At 40.0% G+C, this 17,890-nt stretch overlaps 1 protein-coding gene across 2 annotated transcripts in view; it reads right to left on the minus strand.

The window, feature by feature from the left end:
• ARAP2 (ArfGAP with RhoGAP domain, ankyrin repeat and PH domain 2) overlaps positions 1 to 17,890 on the minus strand; it is a 325,755-nt gene that overhangs the window by 270,533 nt on the left and 37,332 nt on the right. Inside the window, exons 5-8 of one of the 2 annotated variants that reach the window (XM_075858963.1) lie at positions 9,495 to 9,565; positions 8,412 to 8,672; positions 4,454 to 4,520; positions 1,306 to 1,426 (exon numbers count right to left, since the gene is read on the minus strand). In XM_075858963.1, coding sequence (XP_075715078.1) covers positions 1,306 to 1,426; positions 4,454 to 4,520; positions 8,412 to 8,672; positions 9,495 to 9,565 — 520 coding nt within the window. Of the gene's footprint in view, positions 1 to 1,305; positions 1,427 to 4,453; positions 4,524 to 8,411; positions 8,673 to 9,494; positions 9,566 to 17,890 lie in introns of both variants that reach the window. The other variant, XM_075858955.1, reaches the window with a different exon arrangement.

Here is a 17,890-nt window from a genome sequence, read left to right on the forward strand (position 1 = left end):
AGGGTTAATGTTACGAGGTCAGGGAAAGTTGAAGGAGCTGAAGGAGGGACGGGGAGGAGTTAAGGGGGGCGGGGGGGCCGTTACTGCGCTTCCCGCTGTTTCTCGGCATTGAGCCGGAAGCAGCGGGAGGAGTAACACACAGTAAGCAAAGCTCCCACCCTCCCACCCTTGTTTTGTTACTCCTTAGGTCTTATGTACGTCTGGCTATGAGCGTTGTGTTTTATTTTGTGTGCTTATTTAACATGTTTTTCTTTTTTCCGGAGTAGGTTCTGTTGTCATGGCAGCTGGCGGGGGGAGTCCTTGAGGCCAGTCAGTACAAAATGGTGGGGGGGTCGCATCGGGGGTATGCGTCCCCCAAAAAAGGTACATGGTTGAAGACTTCATCGGGTGTTATCCCTTTGAAGTGGTCTTCTGGTAGAAGGTATGTCACTTGAAGGCTTCATCGGGTGTTATCCCTTTGAAGTGGACTTCTAGTGGTCGGTATATCACTTGAGGGCTTCATCGGGTGTTATCCCCTTGAAGTGGACTTCTAGTGGTTGGAGCCATCTGCAGAGGTGAACGGTGCTTCCGAGCTGGTTTACGGCTGGAGGTAATTAGTGGTTTGCAGATGGCTAATTCGGTGTGTTCTTGAAAGGAACATCTGAAGGGGCTTCAAGGACTTCCTCTGCTCGGGTTAATGTTAACGTTTAATTGTTATTTATGATTCTGACCCATGTTGGGTCATGTGAATTATTAGGAGGAATTCTCTGGTGGATTCCTAACTAGTTATCCGAATGTTTCGGATTTAAATTGTTTTTATAAAACTGTGAAATTAATAAACGGCTGCTGTGGCCATTTCACATCCAACCTCGGTGTCATGTGTCGTTACTAAATGGGGATGGGGGATAGTATGGTTTAAGGTTAACACACGACTCTACCTAGGCAGGTCATGTCCAGTCTCAACCATTGAGATGAGTTTATTCTGTTTTAAGCCCGGGCTCCACACTGATAACACAAGTTATCATGATTAGTGACTCTATAGGGGGCGCCTCAAGTCGCATGTCTACAAAATATTCAACATTGTGCGATAGTCACAGTGCGGATCATTATCCTGGAGCCCAGGGCCTCAGTCTATAGCCTATACCTATTTAATGCCATGTCACATCTACTATATCTAATATACTTGGTGAGCATACAGGACTATCTACACAGAACAGAATGGCCAATTGATCCTAGGGGAGCACATATACCCAAACCATGTATCAACTTAGCCTACTACGGTTGAATATGTTTTTGATAAGATATGCTGTACAGTATACACCATACCTTCTTTTTCTGCTCGAAAAACGAATGTTTTTTGCGATGTCACAACTTCAAATTTATTGTCACCAAGGTTTTGAATTTTCATTACCGCAGATAGTAAAATCTTCCCTCTTGAAAACACATCCTGGAATAAAAATTACAGAAAATTTTTTCATTAAAAAATATTTTTTCCTCTATACACAGACACCACAGCAAAAAAAGACAAGTGAAAGTGGAACGAGATGTCCCCTGTTTATCTTCAAGCACGGACTGTTGGTGGAGTAGCAAAGCGGTGGTGGCATGAACCAGCACCCCATTTTCTCTAAGATCCCTCTTTTATAGCTCATTATTTCATACATATTATAGCACATATATTTATATTGGTGGGATGTTACAAATATTCTACCGTGCTGCTACTGTATCAGGTCATGTCAGTTTTTGTGTTTTTCTTATTGAATACATTCCCTGTATTTTATTTACTTCTGAGCTTCTGATTTAGAGCTGATTATGTAATTGATCATATTTTTTGTCTCTATTTTTTAAGTCACAGATGTAAAAAAATAAAAATAATTGCTGCCAATACAATACAGCACACCAAAGCTACTCTATTTACTTGGCAGATGGCAAAAAACTTGAGTGTGGCCCCTGTCACAGATAAAAAATAAAAAAAAATACAGAGTATCTAAATCATTTAGATCAGGGGAGTTAAAATGCTATAGGGGGGATAGGGGGTAAACAAAGAATGGTATATGGCTGGGAATCTGGGATCGCTATAGCTTGTTGTGCTTCCTAGGTTGTGTTATGCATCACATGAGACATTACACTCCCGGAAAAATTACATCCTTACTGATCCTAGTAAACAACCTGATTTTGCGACACATTTTTTAACCCAGAGCCATTTTTTGGTGATCTGTAATTGCAGGATCAAATATACAAATGTGCAAATAAGAGACTATATGAAATATATCAGATCATTTTTACTAAAACACATTATCACTGCCTTTTTTAAAAAACAAAACAAAAATAAGTTACAAGACTTACGACAGCCAACAATAAAGATCATTCCTTCCGCCATCCCACCCCACCCCACCCCGGGAACAAATCCATAGAGAGTCCATAAGACACGGCATCCATGGAAATAAAAGGTACATGCATTGCAAGATACCTGTGAGGCTGGATTCACACGAGCATGTTCGGTCCGTAAAGGAACGTATTTCGGCCGCAAGTCCCAGACCGAACTCAGTGCAGAGAGCCGGGCTCCTAGCATCATAGTTATGTACGATGCTAGGAGTCCCTGCCTCTCCGTGGAACTACTCTCCCATACTGAAAACATGATTACAGTACGGCACAGTTGTCCCGCAGCGACGGAAGGACTCCTAGCGTCGTACATAACTATGAAGCTCCCGGCTCCCTGCACTGTGTTCGGTCCGGGACTTGCGGCCGAAATACATTCTGTCCTTTACGGACCGAACATGCTCGTGTGAATCCAGCCTCATTGTTCAAATCTATACAGAATAATACAATTATATCGATACTCAAAGCTATCACCAATTTCATATCCATTGTATACCGCTACCTAACTTATTAAGGCACGTCACGGAGCCTATGCCTTAAAAGTATATTTGAGAGCAACCTTAGGGTGTCTATCCAGGGACCCCATATACTTTCACATTTGTGTATAACGTTTACATTTTTGTACACCCATTTTTTTAAATGTATTCAATTTGTCAGTGATTTCTTTAACCGTAGGTGGGACAGACGCTTCATCAAGTAGACCCAATAATCAGTCTTACTTTTAGATCAATATAGAATCGCAGTAACAATTATATGGATTACGTTTTCTTACATAATCGGTATCTGGACTTTATAATTGTGAAACGCGTTATTTCTTATTTCACAGTTTCCATGCAAATATGTGTTATACAACCATTCCTGTAATTTTATGGATCAAAGCCTCCTGAAGGTTCATGGCCATGAATTGTGGTTTGTGGTAACAGAACTAATTAAATAAATGTATCTGTTTCCAACTTAGGCTAATGCGGATGGTTTACCTGCAGTAAGATCTGTGACCACTGCTTTTCTGATACATTGCTCAGAGTGCTATAAAAAGAAAACCTTATTCACTTTTACTTTTTAATCCAATCCCATTAGAGTAATACAATCTCCACCCATTGATTTATACCCAAACTGCCAATTTCCTTTCCTTTTCTTTTCCTTTCTTAATGCCTTTATCTGCCAACTACCAATTTTCGTTAATGGCTACTGTGTGTCCAATTCATCCTTTATCCAACATCTGGTGCTCACTTTATCTAATTTGTAAGCATGATGCCTTCCAAATCCTGAATGTTTCTTAAATTAAATGAAATGACTGAACAATCTGTATAATTGTTGCCAGTAATCGGGCCATAGGTCAATTGTTAATTTTTTTAAGATGCTTTTAGACTTAAATTCATAACTTTTAGGATCTTGGGCATAAGTGTTTTTTTTATTTGGAAGATTTTTTTCCTAATTGACTTGTTTTTAGCTTTGATATATACAGTATGTGCTATGTAAATTATACTTGCGTAGATTTACCATATATACAGATATTATATATAGTGAATGAGCCAAATTTTGGGTCCAGGGACAAAATAAAGCCATTTTAATCTTGTAATCTTATGTATATGGGTCAAGTATGATACTAATATAGAGGAAGAAGTTTCAGTAATGGTGGAATGTGTAAAAGTTTTCTGCAGAGCAGCAGGAAATACAATATATGTGATATGTTAGAATATATCCTCATTCATTGTCCTCAGTGGAGCTCGGGTAGGTGGTTTCTGACCTTAGTAATAGACTCAATAGAGCTCACAATCGAAATAAACTGTCTGTATATTTTTGGAGTGTAGCAGGAAACCCAAATACCCAGGGGAGACCAGAGTGCCCGGTGAAAACCGAGCAAACGCAGGAGAACATATGTACACCATGCTGCCCTTGGTTGGATTCAAACCCAGGACCCATTGTGCCGCAAGAAAACATTGCTAACCACTGAACCGCCGTGCTGTACCAAGTATGTGACACAATTGAATATATAACCAAATATTTTTTTTTCATCTGAATAAGTTAATATGTTTGTATTATAGACCAAAAGCACTATACTATATTTAGTTTAGATTTGGTTTGATAAATCTCTTACCCTGTCGCTAAGATAGTACGAAATGTGATGTCCATCCACTTTCACCCACCTCTTCTGAAACATGCAACTGCTGAATAAAATACAAGTACAGCACTGTCACCACTTATTGTTTTCGGAAATGTTGCAGCCACAACCAACTTTTCACAATAATTTACGGCATTACTTTTTTTTTACCAATTTGCCAAATCATACAAAGTAATGGGGCAAATTTATTAATGCGTTCATTAACCCAAATAGAATTTCCCAAAAATGATTATGTGAAATGTCTGAATAAAAACTGATAGTAGCAATTTTTTGTTAACATTTTATTTTGGGCTATGTTATATCCCCCGATGAAAATCTTCCACTTGCCAGGTCCTATTAATACTGAATAAATTTCTAGCCTTTATATTTCCTTTGAGCTTCATATTTTATCACTTTTGCTACAACCGTCTGCTTAAAGTGTTATTCCAACTTAAAACCCTTATTATTTTTCAATAAACATTAAAATCTAAGTCTAATCATGCCATCCAATCCAATATATTACCCTCAGAAGTATCTTTTTTCATCCTTTTTCCTTGCAGCACGTTCATCTAAATGTGGGCGGTACATGCTTTATGTCAATCAAACTGTGCTGCCTTCTCAATGCACACTCCAAATGCTGCTAGATACAATAGCACTAGTAGTCTCGGCATGAAACCTTGCTGACTCCTCATCTCAACCAGGTGTGCGTGGTTGAGGCAATCCCACCTAACCCTGGAGAGGTCCATAGAACTGATTACAGCTGGAGAGAGTTGGACGGGCCGAGACCCACCGCGCACGCAACCCGAGACCCCGGCCATCCACTACAGTAGAAGGAGAAAACAGTTTGCAATCGCGGCCACCGCTGCAGGACTGCAGCATTGATCGCAACTTTAGACAAGGAGCGAAATACAAAGAGGGGGATAACACTGTCCATGAATGGGCAGTGATGTCTGGAGCAGAGCTGGAGTTCCAGGCACAGGCAGAGCACTGGCAGAGGCTCTGCTCCGAGACTTCCGACTCTGGGGAAGCCCCTGACACCACTGTCCATATATGGGCAGTGGTGTCAGGAGCAGAGCTGGAGTCCCAGGCAGAGAGCTACCAGAGGCTCTGCTCGGGAACTCTGGCACTAGGAAGGCCCATGGACAGTGATGTAGGGGGCATCCCCAGAGTCGAAGTCCCGGAGCAGAGCCTATACTAGTGCTCTGCCTGGGACACCATATATGGGCAGTGAAGTCAGGAGCAGTGCTGTGAATGGGGCCTTAGAGTGAGGAGGCTTGGGAGAGCGCACGCCAACGTGGTGCCTCCCCCTCGTCAACCCTTCTTCATAGAATGCGTCACCAGCATCTGATGTTGCTGGCTACGAATTCCAACTGACAACTAGCTGGGACTGTCGAAGTAAGATCGACGGAGGAGCAGGAAGGGAGGGAAGAAGACTACAGTATAGCAGGCTAACACTTGCAATTAGGTTAGTGTTATATGTTGAAAAAAGTTTTTTATTGTGTTAAAAGGAACATATATAAAAAAGTTTTTGGTATCTTTACAGGTACACTTTAATGTATTTTACAGTGGTGATTTAAACCATGGTAGATCCTGCATGATATGATATCTATAAAATAAATCCTACCTGATAGCCACAGGCAGGTTTTCCTGTTTTGAAACTGAATTTAATTCACTTTTAAGCTCGCTTTGTCTCTAGCAGCCTCATCTCCTGGTCAGAGTTGAAATAAAAAGTCACTTTGTTGCTGCACAGCAGTCTGGCTTTTTGTGTCTGGAGCACACATTTGAAGCTGTAAGGGGGCAGTTAGGAGCAGTGAAATATCTATAACTTTAATGCAGTATAGATGGAAAACTGCACATTCGCATTTGATCATCCCCCTAGCCACACCTCAGGAATCCATAGGCCATCTCTAGAACATGATACAAAATAAAACTAGAGCATGGTAATACTATTGTCCTCCCTGTACACATAGGAAGATTTATTATTTTATGTATTTAGTTTTTAAGTTTAAATATGTGCCCAAATAATAATGCCATACAGACTCCGATTAAAACTGCCATATAGTCTCCAAATATTGCCTTACTGTACCCAAACAATATTGCCATATATTAGAATGAGCTAATAATGCCTATAAAATCAGACCTGACAAATCAGAGACCCCTTAATATTTCCATGCAGTATGCAAATAATACCATAAAGATCTGACTTTAAAAGAAGCTAATGTATATAAAAAGTGTTGGAGTTGCCCACAGAAGGCAACAATTACATAAACAACAGTGTCAAACATTGTGTAAATAATAGTGCTATACAGTGTCCAAATAGAAATGTCATAGGGTGTGCAAATAATAATGCCATACAAAGCACAAGTTATAATGCCATACACTGCCCTAGTAATAATGGCATACAGTACACAGCAGCCTCATAAATGGCAAAATGAAAAGTAAAGAAAACATGTAGCGCATGAATAGGTGAGCTATATAAGGTGCGAATAGCACTGCCAAAAATCCAAGTAATTGTACAATACAATGCACAAATAACTGTGATTTCTGACACCAACCCAGAGCCAGGTACTTCTTCACTCATAGGTGATATGAAGCAGAGGATTATCTAAACACTCAGGATTAGACAGGGTCATAGGCCCAGGTACTGACAGAACATCCAAGGTGAGGCACTTGCACACATATCCAGAAGCCACTGCTATTAAATGGGTCACTCCACATTACACATTCAAATTGCTGTTACAGGGCGATGTCCAGACTACAAAACTAGACTGATGTTATAGAAAGAAGTCCAGAATACATCGCCAGACTGCTGTTATAGAGGGCACTCCAGACATAACAGGCACGTTATAGTGGAGATCAATATTGTACATTTAGATTGCTATTTTAGGGGAGAGTCCAGACACAGCAAAACTATTGTGCTGCTACCGACTAATTTTTATTTTAAGTTTGACCAGGCGATGACTCTGCAATTGCAAATTCTAATGACAATATATACTACAAATTTGATACTGTACTGAAAGTCATTTTAATGTGAGCTTACATTTTATTTACGCCCTCAATAAAACATTTTTTTGAAACTTTTAATAATTTCACCCTCAGAAGGACCATTAATGCCGTTTTGTTCTCTGTTGGGTTTTGGCATGCAATTTCTATTAGTGCTAAAACTCTACCAAGTCTATCCGGCTGAATAGTTACTCTTATAATTGACTTTGACTAGGCCGCTCCATAATATAAACGTTTAGCTATCCCACCATTCCTTTTCCTATGTGTATTGAGTCACTGTTGTTCTAATTTTTGTTCTGTTTCCATGTGCTCACAGCTGTCAGTGTTCGTAAAAGAGAAATATCTCTAAAGGATTTTGCTTCCTGAAGTACATTTCACAGAAGGGTCTATGATATCATCATTATATATAGTAAATATTGTAAGGACATAATGCCCAGTCTTCTTGCCCGATCTATTGCAAGATGTACCGTGAGTTTCTCTCATCACTGCCATGGAAGAATATAACTATTCCAATACACATCCAAGGAACATCAGAGATGATCAAAGTATGTTCTATCTAAAGTATAACACTAAGAAGAAAGGCCACCAGTGTTGAACTTCAGGCATTTTTTTATAAGGGGGAAAGCATATCCTATTTAACTTATTGGTCTGTGGACTTTTTATGCCGACTTCTTGCCCAAGTTCCAACTTCAAGTATAAACTGTAAGTAGGCTATTTTTGTATCTTAAAGTGCTAGTAAAACTTGTTGGCAACTAGGATGTAAGCTTTAGTAAGGTTTTCACCCATCTATTACAGAAACCTATATAATTACCTCATACAATTTTAAACAACAGTACAGAAGACAACAACTCAAGCCGTTTACATGTAATTTACATGCCCCCCCCCACCTAACATGGGGTATTTATATTACTAAAACAACACTAATACCAAAATAAAAGAAAACAAAGCTCACCTGTGCGGGGAAAGTTTGTCTAACCAGCCAGATTTATTCAAAGTAGCATACGGCTCATAGAAGCATGCATATGGTGTGATTGAGAATTCTTCTTGGGATGATGAATTCTGATTTTGAGTTGCTGGTTCTACTTTATCATCATTCAAGACATCATTCTTTACTGAGGTATCTTGAAATGATTGTGTGTTCTCAGAGGATGATATTCCTAAACCTAACTGGATATTGCTTTCCTCCAACGTTGAATATATTGACTCCGCTGAACTATGATAGAAATAGATTTGCTTCATAAAGAAATAAACATTCAATTGTACTTAGCGTAAGGGAATATGTTTTTCTAGTTATAAGAAGCACCAGACCATTATTTTCTCTAAATCTTTTAGTATTTTGAAGGGAAATAAAGATTACATACATATCAATAACAGAGCAAATATAGGAAGGCCTCCAAGAGCAAAAAAAATGAGCAGTACAAATCAGACACAAGGATAGCCTAGACATACATTTGTGAATAGGCTGTGTTAATGTATCTGTTTATGCATTTCCCTCCTAACCCGAAATAAAAAAAATGCTCAATGTTGGTGAACCTTAAGGTCAATATGAGAATTTTTTTTACAGCTCATGTTTGGCAGGCCATGTGTAAGAGATGGTATGAATGGTGATATAGAAGTAGAACTGGGAAAAAAGATGTACATGAGAAGATGGAGGAGAAGGACGAGAAAGAAGGCAAAGGAGAAAGAAGAAGTAGAAGAAGAAGAAGGAGGATACAGAAAAGAAAGAGAAGAGGAAGAAATAATAGGAGAACGAGAACAAAGAAAAGGAGGAGAAGAATGAGAAAGACATTACATAATCTTTAAAAATAGACTAGACAATAGTCAGAATATCCTGAAATGAAAACTGTTACTGTGGTGAAACTATTCAGGAAGATAATGATCATTGTGCGTGATAATTGCTCTATAAATCTCACAATGGTCAATTTGACACTTTATAAATTGTACTGAACAATAACAGAAACATATGGTAGATAAAATGATTATTAAACAAAATACATGTGTTTTTATTAGATATTGGTAGTCGAAATTATTTTACCTTGTTTTAGTTCCTATCCCTTCACTCGGTTCACTGTTACTAGAAATTGAAAAGATGTCACCAGGAGCTTCCTAGAAAATATTTCAAGAATACAGTAATAGAATTCTTCTTACCACTGACAAAATAACATTATGTTTCTTCTTGTATATTTTTATTCAGATATTTTTTTGCAGAATTAAAGAACAAACATATTTCTGGGGTTTATCTTTGTTTGACAACACTTATCCATACATACATATGGATGTAATGAGGAGAACTGTTCGAACTACCTTCTATTACGCACAGTAGCGAACAGTTATCAAAAGACATCCTTGTATTACAGAGATAACCCATGATCACTGCAACCACAGTAAGGACTAGGAGTCATCTTCTTCAATGGTTGTCGAAACTAGAAAATCCCTTTAACATGCTTAAAGAAGCACTCCCACAAAATATTTTATTCTCTTGCCCGTTAGAAAGGCTCATTATGTACATTGTTGTGAAGGTAATTTTCTTACCGGTGCCCGTATTTGTGAGATATCCACTCCCTTCTGGTCCTCAGCTGTCAGGAAAGTGGTAGGAAGGGGGGCACCAAACTGAATGTTTGTCCTGGGTGCTGGAGAAACTAGCTACGCCTCTGGCCTGTATGCCACAAACCTTTTGTAAGGCATTCCACATTACTGTAAATTGCCCCTTCTTATATTAATGATAAAACACCTTCTACATACAACAGTACTTTACAACAGTACTTTAAAATGTATTTATATATGGGTGATACTTTACTTGAATCACGTTTTAAATCTCTCTTTTTTTGCAACATGAGAGATTTACTTTTGCAGCTGCTGATTGACATTGAGTGCTGCTGCTCAGCTTTATATTAACTAGTGAACCCAAATCTTCCCATTTATCAGTTTCCCGCAGCTATATTTGATATTAAACTTTATTTCCCATTTAAAGAACCACTCCCATGAAAATTGTTATTGCTTTGCCTGTTTGTAATGGCCATTTTGTACATGTAGATGCTATTTATTTGCTCACCGAGCATCTAGATTTCAAAACACAGGCTCCGTTCAGCTCCCCTGTGCTGTCACGTGATCTCTAATCTGGCTGGCCGATTCACACAGCGTCTCATGTGTTGAAGGGAAGCAGGGCTGGCCTTAGGTTGGATGGCGCCTTGTGCGGGACTCTCTATTGCTGCCCTCCCCAAACCAAAAATTAACCACATACAGTGAAGGAAATAAGTATTTGATCCCTTGCTGATTTTGTACGTTTGCCCACTGTCAAAGACATGAACAGTCTAGAATTTTTAGGCTAGGTTAATTTTACCAGTGAGAGATAGATTATATTAAAAAAAAAAGAAAATCACATAGTCAAAATTATATATATTTATTTGCATTGTGCACAGAGAAATAAGTATTTGATCCCCTACCAACCAATAAGAGTTCAGCCACCTCCAGACCAGTTACACGCTCCAAATCAACTTGGTGCCGGCATTAAAGACAGCTGTCTTACATGGTCACCTGTATAAAAGACTCCTGTTCACAGACTCAATTAATCAGTCTGACTCTAACCTCTACAACATGGGCAAGACCAAAGAGCTTTCTAAGGATGTCAGGGACAAGATCATAGACCTGCACAAGGCTGGAATGGGCTACAAAACCATAAGTAAGACGCTGGGTGAGAAGGAGACAACGGTTGGTGCAATAGTAAGAAAATGGAAGACATACAAAATGACTGTCAATCGACATCGATCTGGGGCTCCATGCAAAATCTCACCTCGTGGGGTATCCTTGATCCTGAGGAAGGTGAGAGCTCAGCCGAAAACTACACTGGGGGAACTTGTTAATGATCTCAAGGCAGCTGGGACCACAGTCATCAAGAAAACCATTGGTAACACATTACGCCATAATGGATTAAAATCCTGCAGTGCCCGCAAGGTCCCCCTGCTTAAGAAGGCACATGTACAGGCCCGTCTGAAGTTTGCAAATGAACATCTGGATGATTCTGAGAGTGATTGGGAGAAGGTGCTGTGGTCAGATGAGACTAAAATTGAGCTCTTTGGCATTAACTCAACTCGCCGTGTTTGGAGGAAGAGAAATGCTGCCTTTGACCCAAAGAACACCGTCCCCACTGTCAAGCATGGAGGTGGAAACATTATGTTTTGGGGGTGTTTCTCTGCTAAGGGCACAGGACTACTTCACCGCATCAATGGGAGAATGGATGGAGCCATGTACCGTCAAATCCTGAGTGACAACCTCCTTCCCTCCACCAGGAAATTAAAAAGGGCTCGTGGCTGGGTCTTCCAGCACGACAATGACCCAAAACATACAGCCAAGGCAACAAAGGAGTGGCTCAAAAATAAGCACATTAAGGTCATGGAGTGGCCTAGCCAGTCTCCAGACCTTAATCTCATCGAAAACTTATGGAGGGAGCTGAAGATCCGAGTTGCCAAGCGACAGCCTCGAAATCTTAATGATTTACAGATGATCTGTAAATCATTAACATGTGTGCAAACCTCATCATCAACTACAAAAAACATCTGACTGCTGTGCTTGCCAACAAGGGTTTTGCCACCAAGTATTTAGTCTTGTTTGCCAAAGGGATTAAATACTTATTTCTCTGTGCACAATGCAAATAAATATATATAATTTTGACAATGTGATTTTCTGTTTTTTTTTTTATATAATCTATCTATCACTGGTAAAATTAACCTAGCCTAAAAGTTCTAGACTGTTCATGTCTTTGACAGTGGGCAAACTTACAAATTCAGCAAAGGATCAAATACTTATTTCCTTCACTGTATATAGACACGCACATACTGGAACATGTATACTGTACATACATTAAGGCACATATTTAGACAAACAGGCAAATATATATATATATATACACACACATTGTGGAATATATACATACATTAAAGGTAAATATATAGACATACAGACACACACAGGCACATAAATACATAGACAGGAACATACAAATACATAAAAGGCACATATATAGACATACAGGCACATATATACAAGCACAAAGACACACACATAGAGACCCATATATACCCACACAGGCACATATATACACAGTGCAGATAATGTAGTAGATGTCACCTGAAGTCCTATGTAACACCACAGATAACACAGCAATAACTCTCTGAGTACAGATAATGTAGTAGATGTTACTTGCATCCACTTTCTCAACGTCTCCCAGATTTACAGTCATGTGAAGTTTGAAGAATTCCACATAGGTATGTGCCATGAGTAAAAACTGATACTTTTTTTCCATTCAATCCACAACAAAAGGTCAGTTCACAATTTTTAAATTCCGACCAATAGCTAGAATTCAACTTACTTTACCTCTTGATATTAACGGATTAGAATAGTCCAACATAAGCTATTTATCAATTATCTATTTTGGTTTTTGGTTATTGCTTCTAATACTGACATGTTTTATCAGCTACCAGTATATATCTGCAATATTTATTTTTATATCAAATATTTCAGTAACCAGCAGTAGTATTTATATATACAGTGGACATAAAAAGTTTACACAACCCTGTTAAAATGCCAGGTTTTTGTCATGTAAAAAAATCAGTATAAGATGAGCCACTTCACAACTTTTTCCACCTTTAGGGCATGTTCAGAAGTGGCGGAAATTTTCCGCTGCAACTGTTGGTGCAGATTCGGGGCAATTACGCAACGAATCTGCACCGACATTTGCATAGTTGACAGGTAATTCAGACGTTGCAGAAAACCACCCCGGACTTGCCACAGATTTCAGTTTTTGCATTGCAAAGGCTGAAATACGCAGTGAAATTCTGCTTCTTCTCCGCAACAGACAGTGTATGCTGCGGACTGAAAATTCCACACCGCAGCCTATGGTCCACAGCGGAGTTTTTCGCAACGTCTGCACGAAGATACCTAAAAAGGTGTGGAAACCAATGGACAAACTGTCTGCTAAGGATTTCCTCTGCGGACTGTCCGCAGCAGAATTCCACAGCAATTCCGCCACGTCTGAATGTGCCCTTAATGTGACCCATAATCTGTACAATTCCATTGAAAAACAAATGAAATCATTTAGAGGGGAAAAATAAAAATAACAAAACTAGAATAATGTGGTTACATAAGTGTGTACACCCTCTTATAATTGGGGATGTGGTTGTGTTCAGAATTGGCTAATCAAATTTAAACTCATGTTAAATAGTGGTCAGTACACAGCTGCCATTATTTAATCGGTTCAGGACCGGGCTAATTTGAGCCTTCAGGTCCAGACACCGTTTAGCCCTTTTTAGCACTCATTAGTTAAACGGCTATAACTTTTTTATTTGTTGGGCTAGCGACGTGATTTTTTGCGTTGTTTTTTTTTCCGTAGACAATGCAGGTTTCTTTTTTTATCATTTTTATGCACATCTTTTTGCTATTTTAGAATTTTTAGGCTTAAAGGGAAGATGTCATGATTTTTTTTTCTTATTATTGTATTGCTTTTAATATAATGTAAACAAAAATTTTATTTATTTGTGTTGTTACTTTCTACTTTTTAATGTATTCATACATTTACTTCTCTATGGGGGATGCCATTTTTTTTCATCTCTATATGTATCGATTAACGACACATACATAGATGGAATACGGCAGCTACAATGCATAGGGCACAATGAACGTGAGGCGTTCATTGCTTCTGCTATCTGGCTCTGTACTGCGCAGACGCAGGTCAGAGTCACACAGCAGATAAGCCGGTTTGTAGGGAGATAGCAGGCGCCATTATGAAGACCAGCTGCACTGCAGGTAAGGTGTGTGTCTCTGTCTGTCTCTCTCTCTCATAGACCCCCGCTCTCGTGACCCCCAACGGGCCACCCCCCCCCCTGTCGCTAGATGTATTCTCAGTGTGGACAGTGTGCGGAGCTAAGCTTGTCAGATGTAGTAGACCTAAGTGTGTTTGTCTGTGTAGTAGAGCTGAGTGTGTGTGTGTGTATGTATGTATGTATGTAGTAGTGCTGAGTGTGAGATGTATTGTCAGTGTGGACGGTGTGTGGAGCTAAGCTTGTCAGATGTAGTAGAGCTGAGTGTGTTTGTCTGTGTAGTAGAGCTGAGTCTGTGTGTATGTATGTATGTATGTAGAAGTGCTGAGTGTGAGATGTATTGTCAGTGTGGACGGTGTGCGGAGCTAGGCTTGTTAGATGTAGTAGAGCTGAATGTGTCTGTGTCTGTGTACTAGAGCTGAGTGTGTGTATGTATGGTATGTATGTATGTATGTAGCAGTGCTGAGTGTGAGATGTATTGTCAGTGTGGACGGTGTGCGGAGCTAAGCTTGTCAGATGTAGTAGAGCTGAGTGTGTGTGTGTGTGTGTCTGCGTAGTAGAGCTGCGTGTGTGTGTGTGTGTGTGTGTGTGTGTGTGTGTGTGCGTATGTATGTTTGTAGCTGTGCAGAGTGTGAGATGTATTGTCAGTGTGGACGGTGTGCGGACTATGATCGGGTGAGGAGGTGAGATATCCGTCAGCAGGAGGTGGGGATGAGACTGTCAGCAGCAGATGGTTATTCCTATCACAGAGTGGTGTGACAGTCTCCTCTACTGCAGAGGAGACTGTCAGCAAGATTGTATGGGGATGATGGAGGAGACTGTCAGCAAGATTGTATGGTGATGCGTCCCCACCCAATCTTGCTGACAGTCTCCTCCATCATCACCACCCAATCTTGCTGACGGTCTCCTCCAGCATCACCATACAATCCTGCTGACAGTCTCCTCCAGCATCACCATACAATCCTGCTGACAGTCTCCTCCAGCATCACCATACAATCCTGCTGACAGTCTCCTCCAGCATCACCACCCAATACTGCTGACAGTCTCCTCCAGCATCACTATACAATCCTGCTGACAGTCTCCTCCATCACCACCAAATCTTGCTGACAGTCTCCTCCATCATCACCACCCAATCCTGCTGATAGTCTCCTCCAGCATGCTGGAGGAGACTGTCAGCAGGATTGTATGGTGACGCTGGAGGAGACTGTCAGCAGTATTGGGTGGTGATCCTGGTGGTGACTGTCAGCAGTATTGGCTGGTGATCCTGGAGGAGACTGTCAGCAGGATGGAGGGATAAAGACATTTAGCGGGAGAGGCATGTAAAATGAGCAAACAAAATGTGTTAAATACACACCATGTGAACCTGTCAACTGAAAAGTTATTCACTTCACTTTCATCATTCTAAGGGTATGTTCACATGCAGTGTTTTCATCCGTTTTTCGGCCCGTAAACATCCCAAAAAACGGCTGAAAAATCAGAATCAGAACGCCTCCAAACATCTGCCCATTGACGCGAGTTTGATTAAAAGATGACTGAAAATCAGGAGCTGTTTTCCCTTTTTTTAGTAAGCGTGTGAACATACCCTTAGCCTTTTGGTGTGTCCTATAGCTTCTGCGAGATTCATTTCAACAATCACACCTAAAATGGCAGCCGGACACTGCTTAGCAATTTGAAGACACCTTTTCCTGGCTTCTAGGAGGGAATGTGAGATTCCCTCCCACATTTACGGCAGCTATGAGTCAGGTTGCTTTGCCTTATTCACCTTGCTGTGATTTTGGGAAGTGCTCCCTCTGGTGGCCAACATAGGAAAACATGTCAAATTATTATTGAATTTTTAATAGTTTCCACCATGTGGAAGAAAAAAAAAAATACAGCAAAAAACGTAAAAAATATAATAGAAATAAGTAACTTACTTAAAAAAAAAAGGTTTAATTTGCGACACATTCCCTTTAAAGTTTGAAAAGTATAGTAAAAAAAATAAGCTTTTTTACATTTTAGCTGTTTATTTTTGGTAATAACATAGTTTTACCCTAAAATATACCTTTTATTTGTGATTGTCATTGTCTACCGTAAATTTTAATATATTACATGTCTATTTTAGGGCAATTGGCTCAGGGCTAGCGTTACAACATTGATTGGCGGGGGGAACGTTTTTTTTTAGGGTGCGTATTTTATGTGTATTATTATTACATTTTTTTGCTTTACTTATCTTTTATTTGTGCTTTTATTTTTGGTTTACTTTACGTTTATTTTTTTATTACTATGGTCTGTCACTTAAAGGTCAAAAAAGACCTTTGGCGGACTATATTTTTTTCTTTCTTTCTTCTTCTACACCATGTTTCTCCACTGTAACTGGGGCTGCACAGCAGCCCCAGTTACAGTGGAAATCAGCCCTCTTATAGTGACTATTGTCACTAATAGGGCTGTGCTGGGTCTAGTATGACCCAGAAGCAGTCTGTCACTAACAGCACCCTGGCGATAATGTGACAAGTCACATGATCACTGGGACCAATAGAGACAGCGGTGCTGCCGCTGCCTCTATTCATATACAGAGCAATCATTGAGCACTGTGTAGAAGACATCAAAGAAGATAGAAGCAGTGAAAGCTGCTTTTATCTTCTCCTCAGGGCCCGACATTCAGCTGCCCGATCGCTCGGGCAGCAAGCAAAAACCTGTGACGTAAATTGTCTATGGCGAAGGTTTTAAGGACCCTGACCGCCCGCCGTACACAGCCAGCGGTCGGGAACCGGATAAAGTGATTCTGAGTAACCCCATATAAAAGTTCAGCTGTTCTATTAGGATTTTCCTGACATTTTCTTATTGCATGTGACAGCAAGAGCCATGGTCTGTAAAGAGCTTACAACACATCAAAGGGATTTTATTGTTGAAAGGCATCAGTCAGGAGAAGGGTACCAAAGAATGTCTAAGGCATTAGATATGCCATGGAACACATAGGCCTACAGCAAAATTAAAAGAAGCCGCAGGACTTTCTGACAAGTACCGGTTGTGTAGTGCATGTGACAACAATCTCCCATATACTGCAGATGTCTGGGCTGTGGGGTAGAGTGGCAAGACGGAAGTCTTTTCTAACAAAGACAAATATCCAAGCCCGGCTATGTTTTGCAAAGGCCTACATCAAGTCTGCCAAAAGCATGTGGGAAAATGTGTTATGGTCTGATGAGACGAAGGTGGGACTTTTTGGCCATAATTCCAAAAGGTATGTTTGGCGCAAAGCCAACACTGCACATCACCAAAAGAATACCATACCTACAGCATGCTGGAAGCAGCATTATGCTTTGGGGCTGTTTTTTTGCAAACGTCCTATTTTATACGGAAAATTTCTAAGACACGAACACCTTCCCTTAAATTTACGGGAAGGTTTCCATCGGCCATAGAAAGTAATGGGTCCGTATTTACGGGCCGTAATTACGGCGATTTTATGGTCGGGTGTATGGGGCCTAAAGGTGGAATAAGTTCTGAAATGATTCATCTTGGATTGATTTTGTAACAGGACAAAAACCTGGCATTTTAAAAGGGGTATGTAGAATTTTTACATCCACTGTATATAGGGAACAGGGTGGCTTGTGATAAGAATCTGCAGGACACATACTTGTCATAA

Source organism: Rhinoderma darwinii, chromosome 1, assembly GCF_050947455.1.
Source record: "Rhinoderma darwinii isolate aRhiDar2 chromosome 1, aRhiDar2.hap1, whole genome shotgun sequence".
NCBI lineage: Eukaryota > Metazoa > Chordata > Amphibia > Anura > Rhinodermatidae > Rhinoderma > Rhinoderma darwinii.